Source organism: Bufo gargarizans, chromosome 8 (genome assembly GCF_014858855.1).
Source record: "Bufo gargarizans isolate SCDJY-AF-19 chromosome 8, ASM1485885v1, whole genome shotgun sequence".
NCBI classification, from domain to species: Eukaryota; Metazoa; Chordata; class Amphibia; order Anura; family Bufonidae; genus Bufo; species Bufo gargarizans.
Window position 1 is genome coordinate 25,719,311 of NC_058087.1, and position 19,015 is coordinate 25,738,325.

At 49.3% G+C, this 19,015-nt stretch overlaps 1 protein-coding gene across 1 annotated transcript in view; it reads left to right on the top strand.

The window, feature by feature from the left end:
- The first annotated feature begins 6,142 nt into the window (after positions 1 to 6,142).
- Positions 6,143 to 19,015, top strand: part of DARS1 (aspartyl-tRNA synthetase 1) — a 106,486-nt gene continuing 93,613 nt past the window's right edge. Inside the window, exon 1 of the mRNA XM_044302592.1 lies at positions 6,143 to 6,298. Coding sequence (XP_044158527.1) covers positions 6,276 to 6,298 — 23 coding nt within the window. The 5' untranslated portion in view covers positions 6,143 to 6,275. The remainder of the gene's footprint in view (positions 6,299 to 19,015) is intronic.

Genomic DNA, 19,015 nt, shown 5'->3' on the forward strand with positions numbered 1-19,015 from the left:
TGTCTCTTCCCCGTGCTCCGTGTCCCTTCCCCGTGCTCAGTGTCCCTTCTCCGTGCTCCGTGTCCCTTCTCCGTGCTCCGTGTCCCTTCTCCGTGCTCCGTGTCCCTTCTCCGTGCTCCGTGTCCCTTCTCCGTGCCTCTTGAGTGTACTCCATGTCTTATGTTCTTCCTTCATGCCTCTTGTCCATCCTTCTGCGATGCCTCCCAAGTGTCGCTCTTTTGGAGGGACAGTCCCTCTTTTTGACCTAAGTCCCTCTTTGATCCCTAATGCCTCGTTTCCACTGAGAGGATCGGTTCGGGCCGGCACAGTTTGGAAAATTTTTAATGGTCCGGTCTATTTAGGTGAGCGTTTCCACTGCAACTCGGGCCGCCGGGTCCATACGTGGTTTAGAAACAAAATGCGTAGCGTGACCTCACACTAGTGTGACAACAAACACGACGCTACAAACAACAAAGATGGAGGTCATCCAGCACTTACTTTTGACGTTATTCAGGCCGCCAATCAGGAGAATGTATTGTGTGACGCAAGTAGCTCCGCCCTAACCGAACCGTTCCATTTTACTATGGCCCTACATCTGAAGCAGGACCCTGAATGGTGCGGTACGGTTCGCTTGTATGGATCACTTTCATAGTGGAAACACCCAAAATAGCAATCCGTACCGTACCGACCCGAACCGATCCGCTCAGTGGAAACAAGGTAAATGTCCCTCTTTTTGACCTGAGGAATTAATTAATAAATTTACTGAATTACTCCTTACTAAACTCTGTATGGTTTCTACCTGTATATTAGACCATAGCTTCATTACTTGGTGCAATTTGGACCTCACACTATCTATAACCCGATGGTTTATCTGCTAGTATTCAAATGGATATTGAAGGGCAAGAAAATAAATTGTCCAGGGGCTCCATATGCTGTAGAAAAATAAGGGAACTTACACTCACCCAACCGATCCCCAGCTGCTGCAGTTATGGCGCAGTCAGTAATTATGCTTTGGGCGGAGTTAGAGGCGTGGCCTAGTATGAAAAAACTGCACATATGTTGGGATGCATGCTTCATGCCTCACATCCATCATTCATGTCTCTTCTGTCCTCCATGTTTCTTAAACATCATCCGCGTGTCTTGTCCATCTTGTCCACCTGCAATCCAGCAGCAGTGGCCGTGTTTTCACACTATAGAAGAAAGTGCTGTTCTCTCTGGTGGCCGAGCCCGAGGGAGCTCACATGGACTGGTGTTTTTTCCTATAGTGTGCGCTGCTGGATTGCAGGGTGGTCATAAACATGGAAACGGGCAGTGTATAATGTGATGGAAAAATGAATCCAGCCAGCAAAGGAGGCAATATGGAGAATCACAATACATTAGTAAGTGCCTTGTAGTAACGTTCTCTACATAATAAATGCTATTGTGCTGAAGTGAGAGGACCCCTTTAGACGGTCCTATCTTTGGTTTTCACAGTAGACAGGCGGCACTAGAGATGTCCGACAGCCAATCCGAAACCAAAATAATCAAGCAAGATTATGGGGGTAATATAGCTGGCGACCGCCATCTTATGACTCACGGCTACCTCCAAGTTCGGATAGCTTCTGGGTCCGCCTGTGAGATCCGTTTCAGGGCTCTCACAAGAGGCCCAAAACGGATCAGTTCAGCCCCAATACATTCTGAATGGATAAGGATCTGTTCAGAATGCATCAATTTGGCTGCGTTTGGTCGCCGTTGCGTTTTTAGACGGTAACTAAAACGCAGATTTCAGCGTTTTGGTGACCGCCTGGCGATGCGGAGCCAAACGGATCCGTCCTGACTTACAAAGTAAGTCAATGGGGACAGATCCATTTTTCACTGACACAATATGGTGCAACTGAAAACGGATCCGTCCCCCATTGACTTTCAATGTAAGTCAGGACGGATCTGTTTTGACTTAGACTTTAATTAACGGATACAAGCGTTTGCATTATTGGTGCGGATCCGTCTGTGCGGATACAAGACGGATCCGAACCAAACGGGAGTGTGAAAGTAGCCTAAAAAATAAAATTCTTTAAAAAAAATATATAAAAAAAATAATAAAAAAATTACAGAAATTTTACATTTAAATAGAAAAAAGCTTGAAGTGATAACTGGAATGATAACGGGTTATGGTTTCTACAATAGAATGGCAGCTTTAGACGGGGAGGAGGAGGAGGACCGTCTGTCTGCGGACACTCAGCAAAGCCAACACCTTTCATGTTATTGTTGTTTTCAAGCTCCAGTGGAGTTTGTATTTTTTAGGGTTGGGGAGAGGAAGAAAAGCAGGCAGACAACATGCACTTTCCAAGGATAAGCTGCGATGTGACACGGTCCTAAACAATCAACACCTAAATGTAAATGGACTCCCCCCCCATGACCTGTGAACAAACTGAGACTGAGCAAACGTTAGAAGGAGCTTTATCTTTATTAACTCTGAGAATGGAGAGGAGGAATTGGAGGGAAAATCGCAGGAAGCTAATTTGGGGTCTCTCAGGTCATGGCTGAAATGTATGGAAAACAGGAAGACAACGATAATGAGAAAGTGATCCATGATGGTTCGGGAATATTTTCGATGTGGAAATCCTTCCTAGAGAAATGTCTTTCTTTTTCTGGTGCGTATCGACAACACTTGATATGTTCTAAATTTTCAAGAACACAGAGAACTTATTGGAAGCAAGTTTTGGATTTTGTCAGGATCGGCTGATTATGGGGGTCACGGGAAATATGGAGGAGTCATGAAGATTAGAATTCAGGCCGGACAATCATTCAATCAACAGCTATCTATAGTTCATAGGTAGACTTTCCGAAGTGGATCCTGCCAATGTCCATGGGATACGGTCATGAAGCAAGTGTGGACCCTCTATGTCCCGGAATGGATTTGAGACTACTTCCTAGTGCATTATAGAAGTGCCCCCCTTAACCCTTGTACAGGGATATGGACTCTGAACCAGGGGAACCACCAGGCTGCCAGCTCTTGGAGTAGACTCTGTTCAGTGACACCGTGCACTGCATCAAGGGTAAACGCTAAAGTGTAGTCAGTAGACAGGCCGAGGTCAGGGCAGAGTTCATTCAATCCGTTAATCAGGCAATAAGTCAGGACATGCAGTACAGGATCAATACAGGAGTTAGGCAGTGGTCAGGTCGGGAAGTACAACAAGCACGATAAAACAGAGCAGAATATTAGTACAACTTTGCAGGACTAGACTAGATAAGAATTATCACTCAAGGACTCTCCAATGGGGAAAGACATCTAAACCTGCCCAGGACCTGCAACCATTGACTGGAAACAGATTTGACCATACACGCTCCATCTGGTTCTTTGAGGACAAGCACGTGGCCAGATCTGTCCCCAGTCAACAGTTGCAGGTCCTTGGCTATTTGAGGCGCCTTCCCCTGTTGGAGGGTGTCTGAGCAGTAGGTCTTAGCGGCTTAAACTGCCCCCAGCTTGGATTGCACCGTGGGCAGCACAGTAGTTATCACAACATCTGCATGGAGTTTGTATGTTCTAGCCGTGTTTACTTGGGTTTTGGGACATCCTGATAGGGAATCTAGGTTGGGAGCTCCATTGGAGACAGTAAGCGATGAGACTGTAAAGCGCCGTGGACATGCCGAATCCTTTTGTTTTCCACGGAGATAAACTGCCAGCACTTGGTCAAGCGTGCATGTGTACAGGAGAGACGGAAGACAGATTCTGGCCGAACAAATGCCAGGAATCGCAGTCAGTAATTGAGCGAGCACCGGCAAAAAAAGGCCAGTGGGGACCGGTTAAGGCTATTTTCACATCTGAGTATTTACATTCGGCAGAGGAACAGCCTGCCGGACTTCACCGTATCCGGCATAGCCGGAAGCTGCCATTCATCACCACAACCCATTAACTATAATGGGAACCAGCCGAAACCCAGCACTCATTCCGGAAGTCGTCCGGATCCCTGTAGGATCCCACTGTAGTCAATGGGGTCCAGCAGTAAATAGATATGCCGGATACGGTGAAACCTGGAACGCCTTTCCTCTTAAAAAGGCAGATGTGAAACTAGCCTAAGCATCAGGGGATAGGTGAGGGCGACTATCCCTTCTATCATTTTTTCTTAACCCACTTAACCTTTTGGACATCATTTTTCCCCTTTACAGAACTTTTTACATTTTCTTTTGGCGGGTCTCCTTTTTGTGACTCTTATCACTGAACTTGACATGATCTCCAACACTTTTCGCAATACTACAGGCAACAACTCCCGACTTTTGAGGGTCTTTGGCGTCCTGACCCAGCGATGTGCGGTCACACCGTGCGGTGCAATGGATGATGTTTAATAGTAATCAGTTGGCCTCCTCCGTCCATCCGCCATCTCCCTGTGAAGCTGAAGCCCATTCACATTGCCCCCCTTGTACACCTCTCCAAGGTTCTCCCATCTGCTGGAGGAATGTTAATGACTTTTTCAGATGGGCGCACGCCGTGGCATTACAATCAGAGGGTCTTTTGATGAGGGTTACATTACTGTGCCGCTTCTGTTAGAAAGATTGCAAAGTCTCATAAATGCTAATATTTCAGACATTTTGGGCAGGACAGGATCAAAACTATCTTTACTAAGATAAATGCGCCAGAATTGCGCCAAAACCTGGCACACCTGCTTCACATCACATTTATTAAATGTTTTAGACCCCTTTTGGTCTTTGCTCGACAAGGGGGGGGGCTTTAGATGCATCACACCGCATTATAATTTTAGTAAATATGTCTGATGGTGACCATATACATTCAGTAGTTGTCAGCAGCAATCCCGGGCCTCCTGGAGGAGATTCCGAAGAGTTGGCAATGAGATCGCTCTTTATGCAGCAGACTGACCTGCATTTTCAGCAGATTGGCCTGAGAAGTGGTTTTACAGAGAGACCTTGGTCCCAATGCGACTGTTGGGGTGATGATCGATTGCCAAGCCAGCCGGATCCCTGACAAATCAGTATTCCAATGCGATTATACAAGCAATTGCCAGGGTTAGATTTGGCTACCATACAAATTCATGGGGCCCTACAGATCAGAGGGGCCCCTGGCAGCTGCATCGCTATCAACTGCATCTGCGACCTCAGGAGACACAGTTGAATACAATGAGGAATCTGGGAGCCGTCAGCTTCCTGCTCCACCATTCACTTTCCAACCCGTTGTTTGGTGCTGGCAGGCACCATGAAGTGATGTTATCATACCTGCTGCAGCGGTACGACAGACGGACGGCAGCGGATCTGTAATGAGGAATGTGCCCCATTTGTCGTGGGAGCATGGGCACCCTACTGTGTTAGGGGCACATAAGGGGGCAACATACTGTGTCGTGGGCACATATTGGGCATTATACTGTGTTGGGGGCACAAAAGGGGGCAATATATAGTATTGTGTGCGCATAAGGAGGCATTATACTATATTGTGGGCAAAACTTGGGGCATTATACTGTGTTGGGGGCACATACGGTGGCATTATACTGTGTTGGGGGCACATACGGTGGCATTATACTGTGTTGGGGGCACATACGGTGGCATTATACTGTGTTGTGGGGCACATACGGTGGCATTATACTGTGTTGGGGGCACATACGGTGGCATTATACTGTGTTGGGGGCACATACGGTGGCATTATACTGTGTTGGGGGCACATACGGTGGCATTATACTGTGTTGGGGGCACATACGGTGGCATTATACTGTGTTGGGGGCACATACGGTGGCATTATACTGTGAGGGGCACAGAAGTGGTCACCATTTTAAGGGTGTGATATGGCAGAGCTTAGATATGTAAAATGGTGCAGATTAGCAGGGGTCCCCAGATATAACTTTGTTTTGTACCCCAAAAGTGCATAATCCACCCCTGGCAATTGTGTGTTCAAATCTGGCGGGACTTTAAAAAAAAACAACATTAGCGTTTTTCACAATAAACTACTGTGCAAAAAAAAAAAAAAAAACCACATTAAAAACTATTTAAAAAAAACTCTTACATGTCTAGGACTTTTTTGTTGTTGTTGCAAATACTAAACACACAACAAAAAGCAGGACTACTCCCCCTGTGTGGAGCCGCGGGGAACACGAGGACCCCTGTACTCACAGTCACATCCCCAATACAAGCGGAACTCCATCCTCCCGGAACCCGAGTGCCGGCGTCTTGTTCCCACCCCAGTCGCGCTCGTTCGATACTGAAGCGTGTCTCCGGGAATTCCTTCCCCTTTCCTTTCCCTTGCACGTTGGTGGCGGAAGTCGGCTTTTTGGGGCTCGTTCGGGACACCCCGTGATATCTGCCCGCCTGTCATCACCATGACCAAGGAGGAGAACAAGGGGTAAGATGGCGGCAGGGTTTAGAGAGGGTTAACAGTCACGTGTGTGGTGCGCCAGCTTTTTATTTTTATTTTTTATAACAGAATGTCAGAAAGGTCAGTCAGGCATGCTGGACATTGTAGTGCGACCAGAACTTTCGGGTTGCCAGTTGCGGACAGAGTGTCAGGTTGTCACAGTAGCCCCGGGACATGCATGATGCAATTCACTTGAAGTCTTCCTGCTGACATCCCAGAGCTCCTATACTGAGGTTACAGGAATCATCCCAGTGTGCCACACAGATGCCCTGCCATGTGCCAGGAGGAGCAGACCTCCCTAACAGTGTGCCACCTGCCAACTCCTCCCTAACAGTGTGCCACCTGCCAACTCCTCCCTAACAGTGTGCCACCTGCAGACTCCTCCCTAACAGTGTGCCACCTGCAGACTCCTCCCTAACAGTGTGCCACCTGCAGACTCCTCCCTAACAGTGTGCCACCTGCAGACTCCTCCCTAACAGTGTGCCACCTGCAGACTCCTCCCTAACAGTGTGCCACCCGCCGACTCCTCCCTAACAGTGTGCCGCCCGCCGACTCCTCCCTAACAGTGTGCCGCCCGCAGACTCCTCCCTAACAGTGTGCCGCCCGCGGACTCCTCCCTAACAGTGTGCCGCCCGCGGACTCCTCCCTAACAGTGTGCCGCCCGCGGACTCCCTCATCATAGTGTGCCGCCCGCAGACTCCCCCATAAGTATGTTGCCTGCAGACTCCTCCATAAGTGTGCCGCCCGCAGATTCTTCCATAACAGTGTGCCGCCCGCAGATTCTTCCATAACAGTGTGCCGCCCGCAGACTCCTCCATAACAGTGTGCCGCCTGCAGACTCCTCCATAACAGTGTGCGCCGCCCGCAGACTCCTCCATAACAGTGTGCCGCCCGCAGACTCCTCCCTAACAGTGTGCCGCCCGCAGACTCCTCCCTAACAGTGTGCCGCCCGCAGACTCCTCCCTAACAGTGTGCCGCCCGCAGACTCCTCCATAACAGTGTGCCGCCCGCAGACTCCTCCATAACAGTGTGCCACCCGCAGTCTCCTCCATAACAGTGTGCCACCCGCGGACTCCTCCATAACAGTGTGCCGCCTGCAGACTCCTCCCTAACAGTGTGCCGCCCGCAGACTCCTCCATAACAGTGTGCCACCCGCAGTCTCCTCCATAACAGTGTGCCACCCGCGGACTCCTCCATAACAGTGTGCCGCCTGCAGACTCCCCAATAACAGTGTGCCGCCTGCAGACTCCTCCATAACAGTGTGCCGCCCGCAGACTCCTCCATAACAGTGTGCCACCCGCAGACTCCTCCATAACAGTGTGCCACCCGCGGACTCCTCCATAACAGTGTGCCGCCTGCAGACTCCCCAATAACAGTGTGCTGCCCGCAGATTCCCTCATCATAGTGTGTTGCCTGCAGACTCCTCCATAAGTGTGTTGCCTGCAGACTCCCCCATAAGTGTGCCGTCTGCAGATTCTTCCATAACAGTGTGCGCCGCCCGCAGACTCCCCCATAACAGCGTGCCAAATCTGAGTGAAAAATCCACCCAAAACCTCCTATAGGGCAAACGTGTGTCCGACTCCTTACAAAGCAAGTGCTGCCAGTTAATGGAAGTGGATCTAGTGGCGTTGCGGCCTGCAGCAGTCGCATTGCGCTACATAGTGGTTGCAGCATTACTCCGTGCACATCCATTAAAGGTTATCCTACTCCTCTGGATAGGTCATCGGCATCTGATTGTTGGGGCTCCGACACCGGGACCCCCGCTGATCGGCTGTTTAAGTAAGGCCAGAGGATAGGTCATCAGTTAAAGGGGTATGGGGCCTCCTTATGATCGGGTCTCAGCGGTAGGACCTCCACCGATCTGATAGGGGATAACTTCCAACAACCGGAATACCCCTTTAAAAGAGTCGGATAGCCCCTTTAATGCTGGATTAAAGGAATTGTTCAGTACCAGCAGCTTTACAGACAGACAGTCTCCTTGCAGGTGACGCAATCATCTTGCACACGGTCACAAGCGGAGCGGGCGCTGCCCCTGTGATCTGTGTGCGTGGCAGATCCTCACACTTGATTGACAGGCACATGTGCCGCTTCTTTCACCCCTGGCACCGAGTGGCGGCGTTCAGCGAGGCTTCTCCTCCGATTCTGCGGCTCATTAGTCACTATATGACTGACAGGCATCTCTGGTGACATTCCTGCCTCTCCGGATGATCCCCCTCCCCCGCTGGGTTAGGTCTTTATTAAAAGATGGAGACAGCAGTCACGGCTTTATGGGCAAGAACTGAGTCCTGTCAGGCAGGTGCCAGGTTACAGCTGGTTGTAAAGACTAAGCGGTGTAAACGCTAAAATGCGTACTGCTTCTTTAAATGAAGTCAGATGCAGTCACCCTTAGGCTGGGTTCACACCTGAGCGTTTTACAGCGCGTTCCTACGCGCTGTAAAACGCACAACAGGCAAGAACCAATGATTCCCTATGGGAATGGTTCTCACCTGGGCGTTTTACAGCGCGTACGATCGCGCTGTAAAACGCCCGACGCTCAAACAAGTACAGGAGCTTTTTTTGGCGCGTTTGACGCGCGTTTGGGCCATAGACTCTTTGGGCAACACTGCTATCAATCACCCAAACGCGCGTCAAACGCGCGTTTACTATTACAAAATCGCGCATAAAAACGCGCGTTTGCGAAACGCTTAGGTGTGAAACCAGCCTAAAAGGGATCGTCTAGGATGAGAAAACCCAGGATGCGTTCTTCAAAAAAACAGTGCCACACCTGTCTGTGGGCCGTGTCTCCATAGAAGTAAATGCAGTTGAGCTGCAATACCCGACACGGCCTGTCGACAGGTGTGGCGCTGTTTTCAGAAGAAAGCAGCCATGTTTTTCTAGACCTCAGCTATTTCTTATTTTTCTGTTTCTAGGGAAGGTCACAACCAATATGGCCGCCATTACAGGTCCCAGACAAGTTACGGCTCAGCTTTTCTGGATACCTAAGGCTGGTTTCACACGGGCGTTGTGGGAAAAGATGTGGGTGCGTTGCGGGAACATGCGCAATTTTTTCGTGCGAGTGCAAAACATTGTCATGCGTTTTGCACGCGCCTGAGAAAAATCTGCATGTTTGGTACCCAAACCTGAACTTCTTCACAGAAGTTCGGGTTTGGGTTAGTTGTTGTGTAGACTGTATTATTTCCCCTTATGACACGGTTATAAGGGGAAATAATAGCATTCTTAAAACAGAATGCATAGTACAATAGGGCTGGAAGGGTTAAAAATAAATAAATACAAATTTAACTCACCTTAATCCACTTGTTCGCGCAGCCGCCATCTCCTTCTGTCTTCATCTGTAAAGAAAAGGACCTGTGGTGATGTCACTGCGCTCATCACATGGTCCATCACACGATCCAGCACCATAGTGATGGACCATGTGATGAGCGCAGTGACGTCACCACAAGTCCTTTTCCTCACAGATGAAGACAGAAGGAGATGGCGGCTGCGCGAACAAGTGGATTAAGGTGAGTTAAATTATAATTTCTTTATTTTTTTTAACCCCTCCAGCGCTATTGTACTATGCATCCTGTATTCAGAATGCTATTATTTTACCTTATAACCATGTTATAAGGGAAAATAATACAGATCGGGTCTCCATCCCGATCGTCTCCTAGCAACCGTGCTTGAAAATCGCACCGCATCCGCACTTGCTTGCGGATGCTTGTGATTTTCATGCAACCCCATTCATTTCTATGGGGCCTGCGTTGCGTGAAAAACGCACAAAATAGAGCATGCTGCGATTTTCACGCAACGCACAGGTGATGCGTGAAAATCACCGCTCATGTGCACAGCCCCATAGAAATGAATGGGTCCGGATTGAGTGCGGGTGCAATGCGTTCACCTCACGCATTGCACCCGCGTGGAAATCTCGCCCGTGTGAAAGGGGCCTTAGGGTGTATTTTTTATTTATTTTTGCAGAATCCTGACTTATGACATGTGAACTATTTTTGCGGAATTTCTACCTATTGTGCTCAGTGTGAAATCCATTCTGTAGTTCACACTGTGGTGGATTTTTTTGTGCTGTGGGTTAAAAATCCGCATTGTGGAAATGTGCCAGTTCTCGGCGAGGAGATTGCGGTAAGTGGCCACACATGAATTCGCTTCGGGAATTGGGCTAAATCCACATGCAAATCCGTGGCCAAAATATGAGGGTCATCCTCACGACCTTATGGCAGATCTGTATGAACATGCAAGGTTTTGCAACTTTGCAGAGCTCTCTGTGTTTCAATTCAGTAGCTCTGCTTGCTGTCGGTGAGTAGGAACTCTCTTTGCTTACATCCAGAGGCTGAGTATCATCCCGACCCTGCACCCACCGCTGCAAGAAAGGGCTTAGACGCGCGTAACAAGCCACACACCTCTGTCACCAGTCAGGCACAATCAGCTTTACAATGCATGTTTCTTTTCAGGGACAGCAAGCAGAGATCTTGAACCACACACGATGTTAGAAGGCTCCTTAATCGGTGCCATGATCTCCGGATGCTGCTCTGCTCTCCCCGTGTGATGCAGGTGTTTGGAGGGGGGTTGTGGCAGATTGAGGAGCTGTGGTTTGCAGGAGGTAGGTGCGCCGGTGTAGACACGAGACCCTCTTACGAGGATGGCGGGGGCACATTGCACACCTGGTTAGTCTATACGCGGGGGGCTTCAGATGACGTGGGCTGATCGGCTCCATCGCCTCGCTGCAGACAGGATACTTCCCCCTCCATTCTCGCTGTGGTTTCTGCAGGGCCTCATCCTCGCCTGTCTGATGGGAAAGCTGGGTTAAAACCGTATGGCGCCTATTATGACGCACAAGGGCTGTCACTCAGCTTTCCTCGACTTCTGATGGCTAAGTCGTCTGGATTAACCCCTTCCTGCACCCTGATGTAATAGTACGCCAAGGGCCTCAGGTACCTCAGGCTTCCGGGTGTACTGCGACCCACGAGTGTCCAGAACGTGTCCGTCTTTTGCTCCTGGTCTCGTCAGAGTCCGCATTATATAAGTGCTGGATGGTTAGCTGTTCTGGATTGCAGGATGCCAGATTAAAGGAATTGTGCTAGAAGATGATGTAAGCGTCAGTAAGAGTGTAGAAGGTTAATCTGAGACCGGGCGTGACCCGGAGCCGGCGGGCATGATGCCGCAGAGGGCAGCGAGAAGCCATGGTGTCTGCGGGAAGCCTGCTTTGTGAGATGATTATGTGACATTGACCCCGGTGTCTGCATTCCTCTCAGCTTAGACATGAGGACAATGGGCTGTGGATGTGGGACCTGAACCCCCCCAAACCCCTCCATAGGGGGCGACGAAGAGGTCTAGGAAAGCTGGGTGAGCTGTAATGGTCTCCATATGTGTTACCCCCCCCCCCCCCTGCTTTCCTGGAATCCTGAATGGCAAATCTGTCCGGTTATTCAGTAGGTGGTTGTGCCATTGAAGATTCTTGGAAAGCTGGGTGACAACACCTATGGGTGCTGCAGTAGCTTACATTGATTGCTACCCAGCTTTTTGGAAAGTCCTGAATGGCGATTGGGTCTGGCTGTCCTGTAACATGTGAGTAGAGGACATACGTGTGCCATTCAGGAGTCTAGGAAATCTGGGTGACAACCCTGTCGAGGCTGTAATGCTCTGGGTCTGGGTCACCACCCAGCTTTCTGAAGGTCCTGAATGGCAAATCTGCTTGGTTATGCGGTAATATGATATTGAAGGAGGCAAGTGTGGCATTCAGGAGTCTTGGAGAGTCGGGCAACAACCCCTATGGGCGCTGCGATGGCTCACGTCGGGTGCCACCCAGCTTTTGCAGGGTCCTGAGTGGCAGACCTGCCCTTTCTGTGTAGGGAGGTGGAGGATTCGCTCTGCATTTAGTTGTCTGTGTACCTTCCTCTTGTTCTCTGTGGTTTCCAGTACAGTCATGCTGGTGTGTACTGGTATTGTATGTCTCCAGTACCCCGTGTTGTGTGTGGTTCAGCACTAGATCCTCCTTGTGAGGTTGCCGGGTGTATGTCATCTGCATCGCTCGGTCTGTTTTCTAGCTGTGGGGGTGATATCAGGTTATCAGGTTCTGGAAATCGTCCTGTTCCAGGATGTGGCGAGATGTCGCTCTGTTTGTTTACAGCGCCGCACTTTCACGCCTCAACATAATTTGCATTTTTAGTGTTTTCATTTTATTTATTTTTTTAATTTTCCTACATCTGGTGAAGTGAGTCAGACGAGAGTATGTCTTCACTGCACCAACCTGCGTTCAGGAGGGCTTCAGATTGTCAAAAACGGATATAACGAGTAAGAGGTTACAGTGCAATTCCCTGATATTTAAAGGGCCAGCACCCCATATGTACGTAAAGGAAATCTCCTGCATTTTCCCATTATACCCTGGGGCAGCGTGAACATATACCAGGCAGTTTTAGGACATGTTCACAAAGCGGATTTCTGACTAGGATTTCAGCACCTTTTCAAAAACGGTTTACCTTCCCTCGCTCCCCGTTTTTATTTTTTCATGGTAATTCACAGCGTCGTCTATGGGTAAATATGAAATCTACATTGGCGAGAAAAAAAAAAACTGATATAAATTTTTGAGGCGGCTTTCACATGGAGAACACAGCAGAAACACGCCTGACGTTGAATGAGGCCAGTCCAAGGGCGGAATAACGTGGCAGTGCAACCCGAAATATTTTTTAGCTGACTTTGTCCCAAAATTTTGATGCAAAATTTGGTATAAATAGTTGCACCTTAGATCACGCCCCTTTTCTGCTAAACCACGCCCACTTGGCTAGCTAGGTACGATAGTTTTTGGGGGGGTTTTCGCATTTGGACGATAGATGCCAAAAATGGGTGTTTTAAGTCAAGGGTCAGAAGCCGTTATGTTGGCAATTTAGTTTCCATTCTTCACCATTCCGAGATCTCTGTCTGCTGTCAGTGAATGGGAACATCTTTGATTACATCCACAGATGCCGTTTTCTACAGTTGCAACTGCAAAATCCTCGAATTGACAGATACGTTTTTACCTGCACTGATACGTTGTAGCAAACCAGCAGAGAGATCTGTGCAGCTGCAGATAATCTAGTGAGGATTGTTCAAACACATAGTAGCAAACCCTCAGCTGCGGGACGTATTAGACCATGTGCAGTATTCTGTCAGGGTTGAGGAGTGTATTCTGATACGCGCGGCTGCGGTGCGTGTCCATAGATGACATGTCATCTTTCCGGTCTAATGGGGATCCAGCCTGCACGTATCCAAAGAGATCCCATCTCGGGAAAACCTCTATGAAAGGATGTAAACAAAAATGCTCTCATTCACTGACAGGAAGCAGAGATGTTGAAAATGCTGAGAAATTGAAACAAAATGCATTCAAAAGTTGCAAAACTTTTCACTCCCCGATGCATTCTTTCCATTAGACTGGAGGGCCTCTTTAAAAGGGGTTGGCCCATCATTGGTGGCATATCGGCAGGATACTCCGCAAATGTCAGAAAGGTGCGGGTCCCACCTCTGAGACCCGCACCTATCACTAGAAGGGGGCCCCCAAAGTGAACGAGGGCTCACCCATCAAGGGCGGCCACCCTCGATTCAGCCAGCCGAATGACCGCGCTCAGCTATTTCTGGAACTCCCATAGAAGTCAATAGAGAGCGCTGTGCGCAGGCGCAGACTCGCCTCTACATTCACCTTTATGGGACTGTTGGAAATAGAGACAAATTGGTGCTCGGCCATATTTGGGACTCCCATAGAACAGAATGGAGGAGGCTGTGCCACGTTCCACAGACAGGTGCGGGTCCCAGAGCTGGAATACCCCTTTAAGCTTCCTACCCGGTGGGGGAAGGGGGGTGTGCACTTCAGAGTAGTAGAGTTGTCAGGCAGTCTGTGCCCAGACAGTCTCCTAGGGCGGGGCTCATTGGTGCCGCCACCTCGCTGGCTGCCATGGTAACCTGGCGTTACAAGTTCATTTTGAGTAAATATTTGAGCTCATTTGCATATGTGTAAAGAGCCCTCATTGTGTTTTTGAAGTGCCGCGAGCGCGGACCCCCCATATCGCAGCATGGGGACAGATGGAGTTACCGTCCGCAGAGATCAGTAATCATCGCAGCCGAGGGGGCTTATTCACATGTGCAGTCATCAGTTCCCATGCGCTGCTCGGACCCTCTGATCTGCCCCCTCCTCTACATGGCTGATTACACAGGGTCTATAGCGGCTGTACAGGCTGCGAGTTGTAGTTTCACACTCTGTCGGAAAGCAGCAGCAGCATAGACTGTCTGTACGCTGCATCATCTTACAAGGATACTGAGGCGACCTTTGGTGTCCAGGTCCGTGTACCCGTCCTTTCAGACAACATCTCCCCCTAAAACACATTTCCATAAATTCAAGACGTGCTGGTTTTGCTGCGGACTGTACTTCAGACATGTTTCCTGGAGGAGTAACAGAGGAACGGCACAATGCGGAGTTAATAGAAAAGACGTTCTGGGGCTGTTTCATAGAGAAATCAAGTTGGAATACCCCTTAAAGGAGTTTTCCCATTAGCCAGATCTATCACCTATCTACAGGAAAGATGTTACATGTATGATTGCTGGGAGTCTGACCACTGGGAAGCCCACCAGACCCGGGAGCGGGGGTCCTCGAGTCTGCTGTGTTAATAGAGTGGGGGTGTACACCTGACCATAACTCCAGTCCTATAGAAGTGAATGGAAGGATGGTCACTACCTCTCCATCCACACGGGGGGCTCGGGGGTCCCCATTCTTGTGATCAGTAGGTCACTACCTCTCCATCCACATGGGGGGGCTCGGTGGTCCCCATTCTTGTGATCAGTGGGTCACTACCTCTCAATCCACACGGGGGAGCTCGGAGGTCCCCATTCTTGTGATCAGTGGGTCACTACCTCAATCCACACGGGGGTCTCGGGGGTCCCTATTCTTGTGATCAGTGGGTCACTACCTCTCAATCCACACGGGGGGCTCGGGGGTCCCCATTCTTGTGACCAGTGGGTCACTACCTCTCAATCCACACGGGGGGCTCGGGGGTCCCCATTCTTGTGACCAGTGGGTCACTACCTCTCAATCCACACGGGGGGCTCGGGGGTCCCCATTCTTGTGACCAGTGGGTCACTACCTCTCAATCCACACGGGGCTCGGGGGTCCCCATTCTTGTGATCAGTGGGTCACTACCTCTCCATCCACACAGGGGGCTCGGGGGTCCCCATTCTTGTGACCAGTGGGGGTCCCAGTGGTCCGATCCCCAGAGATCATGGATTTATCACCTGTCCGGAGCCCCTTTAGACCTGCGCCACTCTCTCTGTCTTGGATTGTGGCCCCTCATGCTGTAAGTTACCCGGTAATTTATTAATATTTGCGCCCACTCCATGGTATATAATTGCCGTGACTGACGGAGGCGTATTATTGTGGACATCGCTGTAGAGACCTAATTGTCTGGAGCTGAAAAGCCGTCAGATATTGTAATGTTAATGGGTTGGAAACGCGCCGCACAGCGGAGGGGCTCCGGGATGTGGCCCTGGCCTTTGTTACACGACACATCCATCATCCCGCTCTGCCGCCTGCATTTAGCCTCACGCAGCTCGCGGGTCCCTCACTTATAAATGTAATCTTCTCATCCGATAGCGCTGATTAATATGCCGCCACTGAAAGCCGTTCCATGCAGCCGCGATCCGCTCCTCATCATCTGTGCAGACACGACGGAGGCAGCGAGCGCCTTCTCAGGGGCGTCCGTCACAGTGTCGCGTATCTGCCATCTTCTGTGTTAGTAAAAGTGCTGGTTATGGGAATAGGTTCCGTTTACAAGATGGCGGGGGGCCCTTGGCTGCCCTTGTTATGGGGCCCCTACACTAGATATGTGGCTGCTCCAGTCTATCAGTCTGGGAAATCATCTGTGAGCTAAATGTATGAACAAAACAAAGCTTCCCTTTCCTGATCATTTGTTACAATGTGTCAGCGCAGGTAAAATGTGTCAGACTGGAGTCCAGACTGAAATTTGTCTCGGCGGGATATATTAGACCCCAGACCAGAACCTTAACTATATTCAGACCCTATACAAGTCGACTAAATATATTCACACCCCAGACAAGTCCGCTAAATATATTCACACACCCAGACAAGTCCGCTAAATATATTCACACACCCAGACAAGTCTGCTAAATATATTCACATCCCAGACCAGTCCTCTAAATATATTCACACCCCAGACAATACCACTAAATATATTCACACCCCCAGACAAGTCCACTAAATATATTCACACCCCCAGACAAGTCTGCTAAATACATTCACACCCCAGACAAGTCTACTAAATATATTCACACCCCAGACCAGTCCTCTAAATATATTCACACCCCAGACCAGTCCACTAAATATATTCACCCCCCCAGACCAGTCCACTAAATATATTCACAGACCAGTCCACTAAATATATTCACACCCCCAGACCAATCCACTAAATATATTCACACCCCCAGACCAATCCACTAAATATATTCACACCCCAGACAAGTCCACTAAATATATTCACACCCCCAGACCAGTCCACTAAATATATTCACAGACCAGTCCACTAAATATATTCATATTCACAGACCAGTCCACTAAATATATTCATATTCACAGACCAGTCCACTAAATATATTCACACCCCAGACCAGTCCTCTAAATATATTCACACCCCAGACCAGTCCTCTAAATATATTCACACCCCAGACCAGTCCTCTAAATATATTCACACCCCAGACCAGTCCACTAAATATATTCACACCCCCAGACCAGTCCACTAAATATATTCACAGACCAGTCCACTAAATATATTCATATTCACAGACCAATCCACTAAATATATTCATATTCACAGACCAGTCCACTAAATATATTCACACCCCAGACCAGTCCTCTAAATATATTCACACCCCAGACCAGTCCTCTAAATACATTCACACCCCAGACCAGTCCTCTAAATATATTCACATCCCAGACCAGTCCTCTAAATATATTAACACCCCAGACCAGTCCACTAAATATATTCACACCCCAGACCAGTCTGCTAAATATATTCACATCCCAGACCAGTCCTCTAAATATATTCACAGACCAGTCCACTAAATATATTCACACCCCAGACCAGTCCGCTAAATATGTTCACCCCCCCAGACCAGTCCACTTAATGTATTCTTAAACGTAATATTCAATTCCGATCCCCAACTTAATTTAGACTGCAGACCAGTTACCATCCCTGCTCCCAGCTTTGAATCATCACCGAGCCAATGTGCATGTGTATGGAAGAGTCGGGGTCGTCTGACAGCTATATCAAAGGCTTATGAACAGCAAGCAGTGCCCTTTAATAAAGCTGATTATTACGAGGTGCAGAACCTTATATTACACAGTGATCAAGCTTTATGTACATACGACCTGACAACCCTGATTTCAGAAGAGTAACGGGCGCACAAAGCCGACCCCCACCTGTCTTCTCTACCTCTGCTTGCTCAGTGGAGCCTCGCCTACTTCATCATATCGGATTGATGGCTGATTATATGTGATTCTGGGTATAAATTCCCCCATGTATAAAGCTAATCATAGAGCCATTGACACATCAGCGGCGGCCGCCTCATCCCAGGCTTCAGACGCCCGACTCCTTCCCTAAGGAATTCCTCCGATCACAAGTCAAGTGCTGACGGGGATTTCTCACTGTGCAGATGGCGCGCTGGTGACAGCCGAATATATAACTTGAATCAATTAAGCGATTTCCCCTCGTACAGAACGTCAAGGAATCTACGGTAATCCCGTGTAAAGCGCTGCAGCCTTGAAGTCTGGTGGTGAACCGCGGCCGCTGAGTGACGGGGGATTCATTTCGAGTTCTGTACATTCCTGGTAGTCAATTCTCATCACTTCATCCACAGCTGAGCCCCGGCTTTCCATATGTGTCGTCTGCTTGTAGCCTTAATCTCATAATTAAGAGCCAGGCATGAGTGGCGGCGGCCATTGTTCTGCTGACGTCGCCAAGGTCGAAGAGTCCTGTAAATATTCCTTCTGTCTGAAAGAGTCTAGGGCCCGGTCACGCAGCGCCGATTCTGCCTCCCATTCTTTGAAGATCAGGGAGCAGTGGTCCACGGTAGGTTCACACCGAGGATTCACATTCAGCGTGCCGAATCTGCACTGAAACCACTTCCCATTGTTTTCAATGGGAGGCCGCGCCTCAGTTCATGCATCCGAGGGTTTTTGCTGCGCGGATTTCAGGTTCGCACTATGCACAGGTTCAATCTTGGCGTGGTCATCACGTGGACTCTTTGCAGAGCTACAGCGGGAGGCTGCTCGCGGTTTAGCTCCATGGAGGGGGGGGGGGGGGTTAAACTTAGAGTTGGTCCATGCGAAAACCCGCGGCAGAAACCGCAGCCACGCCATGGGATATGCAGAGCTTAATAATAATAGGCACGTCTCATTTACCATTTTCCACGCCTGGTTTAGAAGTAGAAAGTGGTCTAAATGTAAGACAGCAAGGCGACACGGGTCGCGGCTAGGATTGCTGCGCAATGGTGATCCCATAGAAATGAATGGGATGGCTGCGGCAGTTGCAAGAAATCCATTCATTTCTATGGGATCACCGCTACTCAGCAAACATGGCTGCGACAGGTGTAGCCCTAGCCTTAGATTCGTCGAAGTTATGCAGAGGCCGGCGTCTCTTAATTTTTTTCGGGGGGTCCACCGCCAGCGCACAGCGTTTTTCA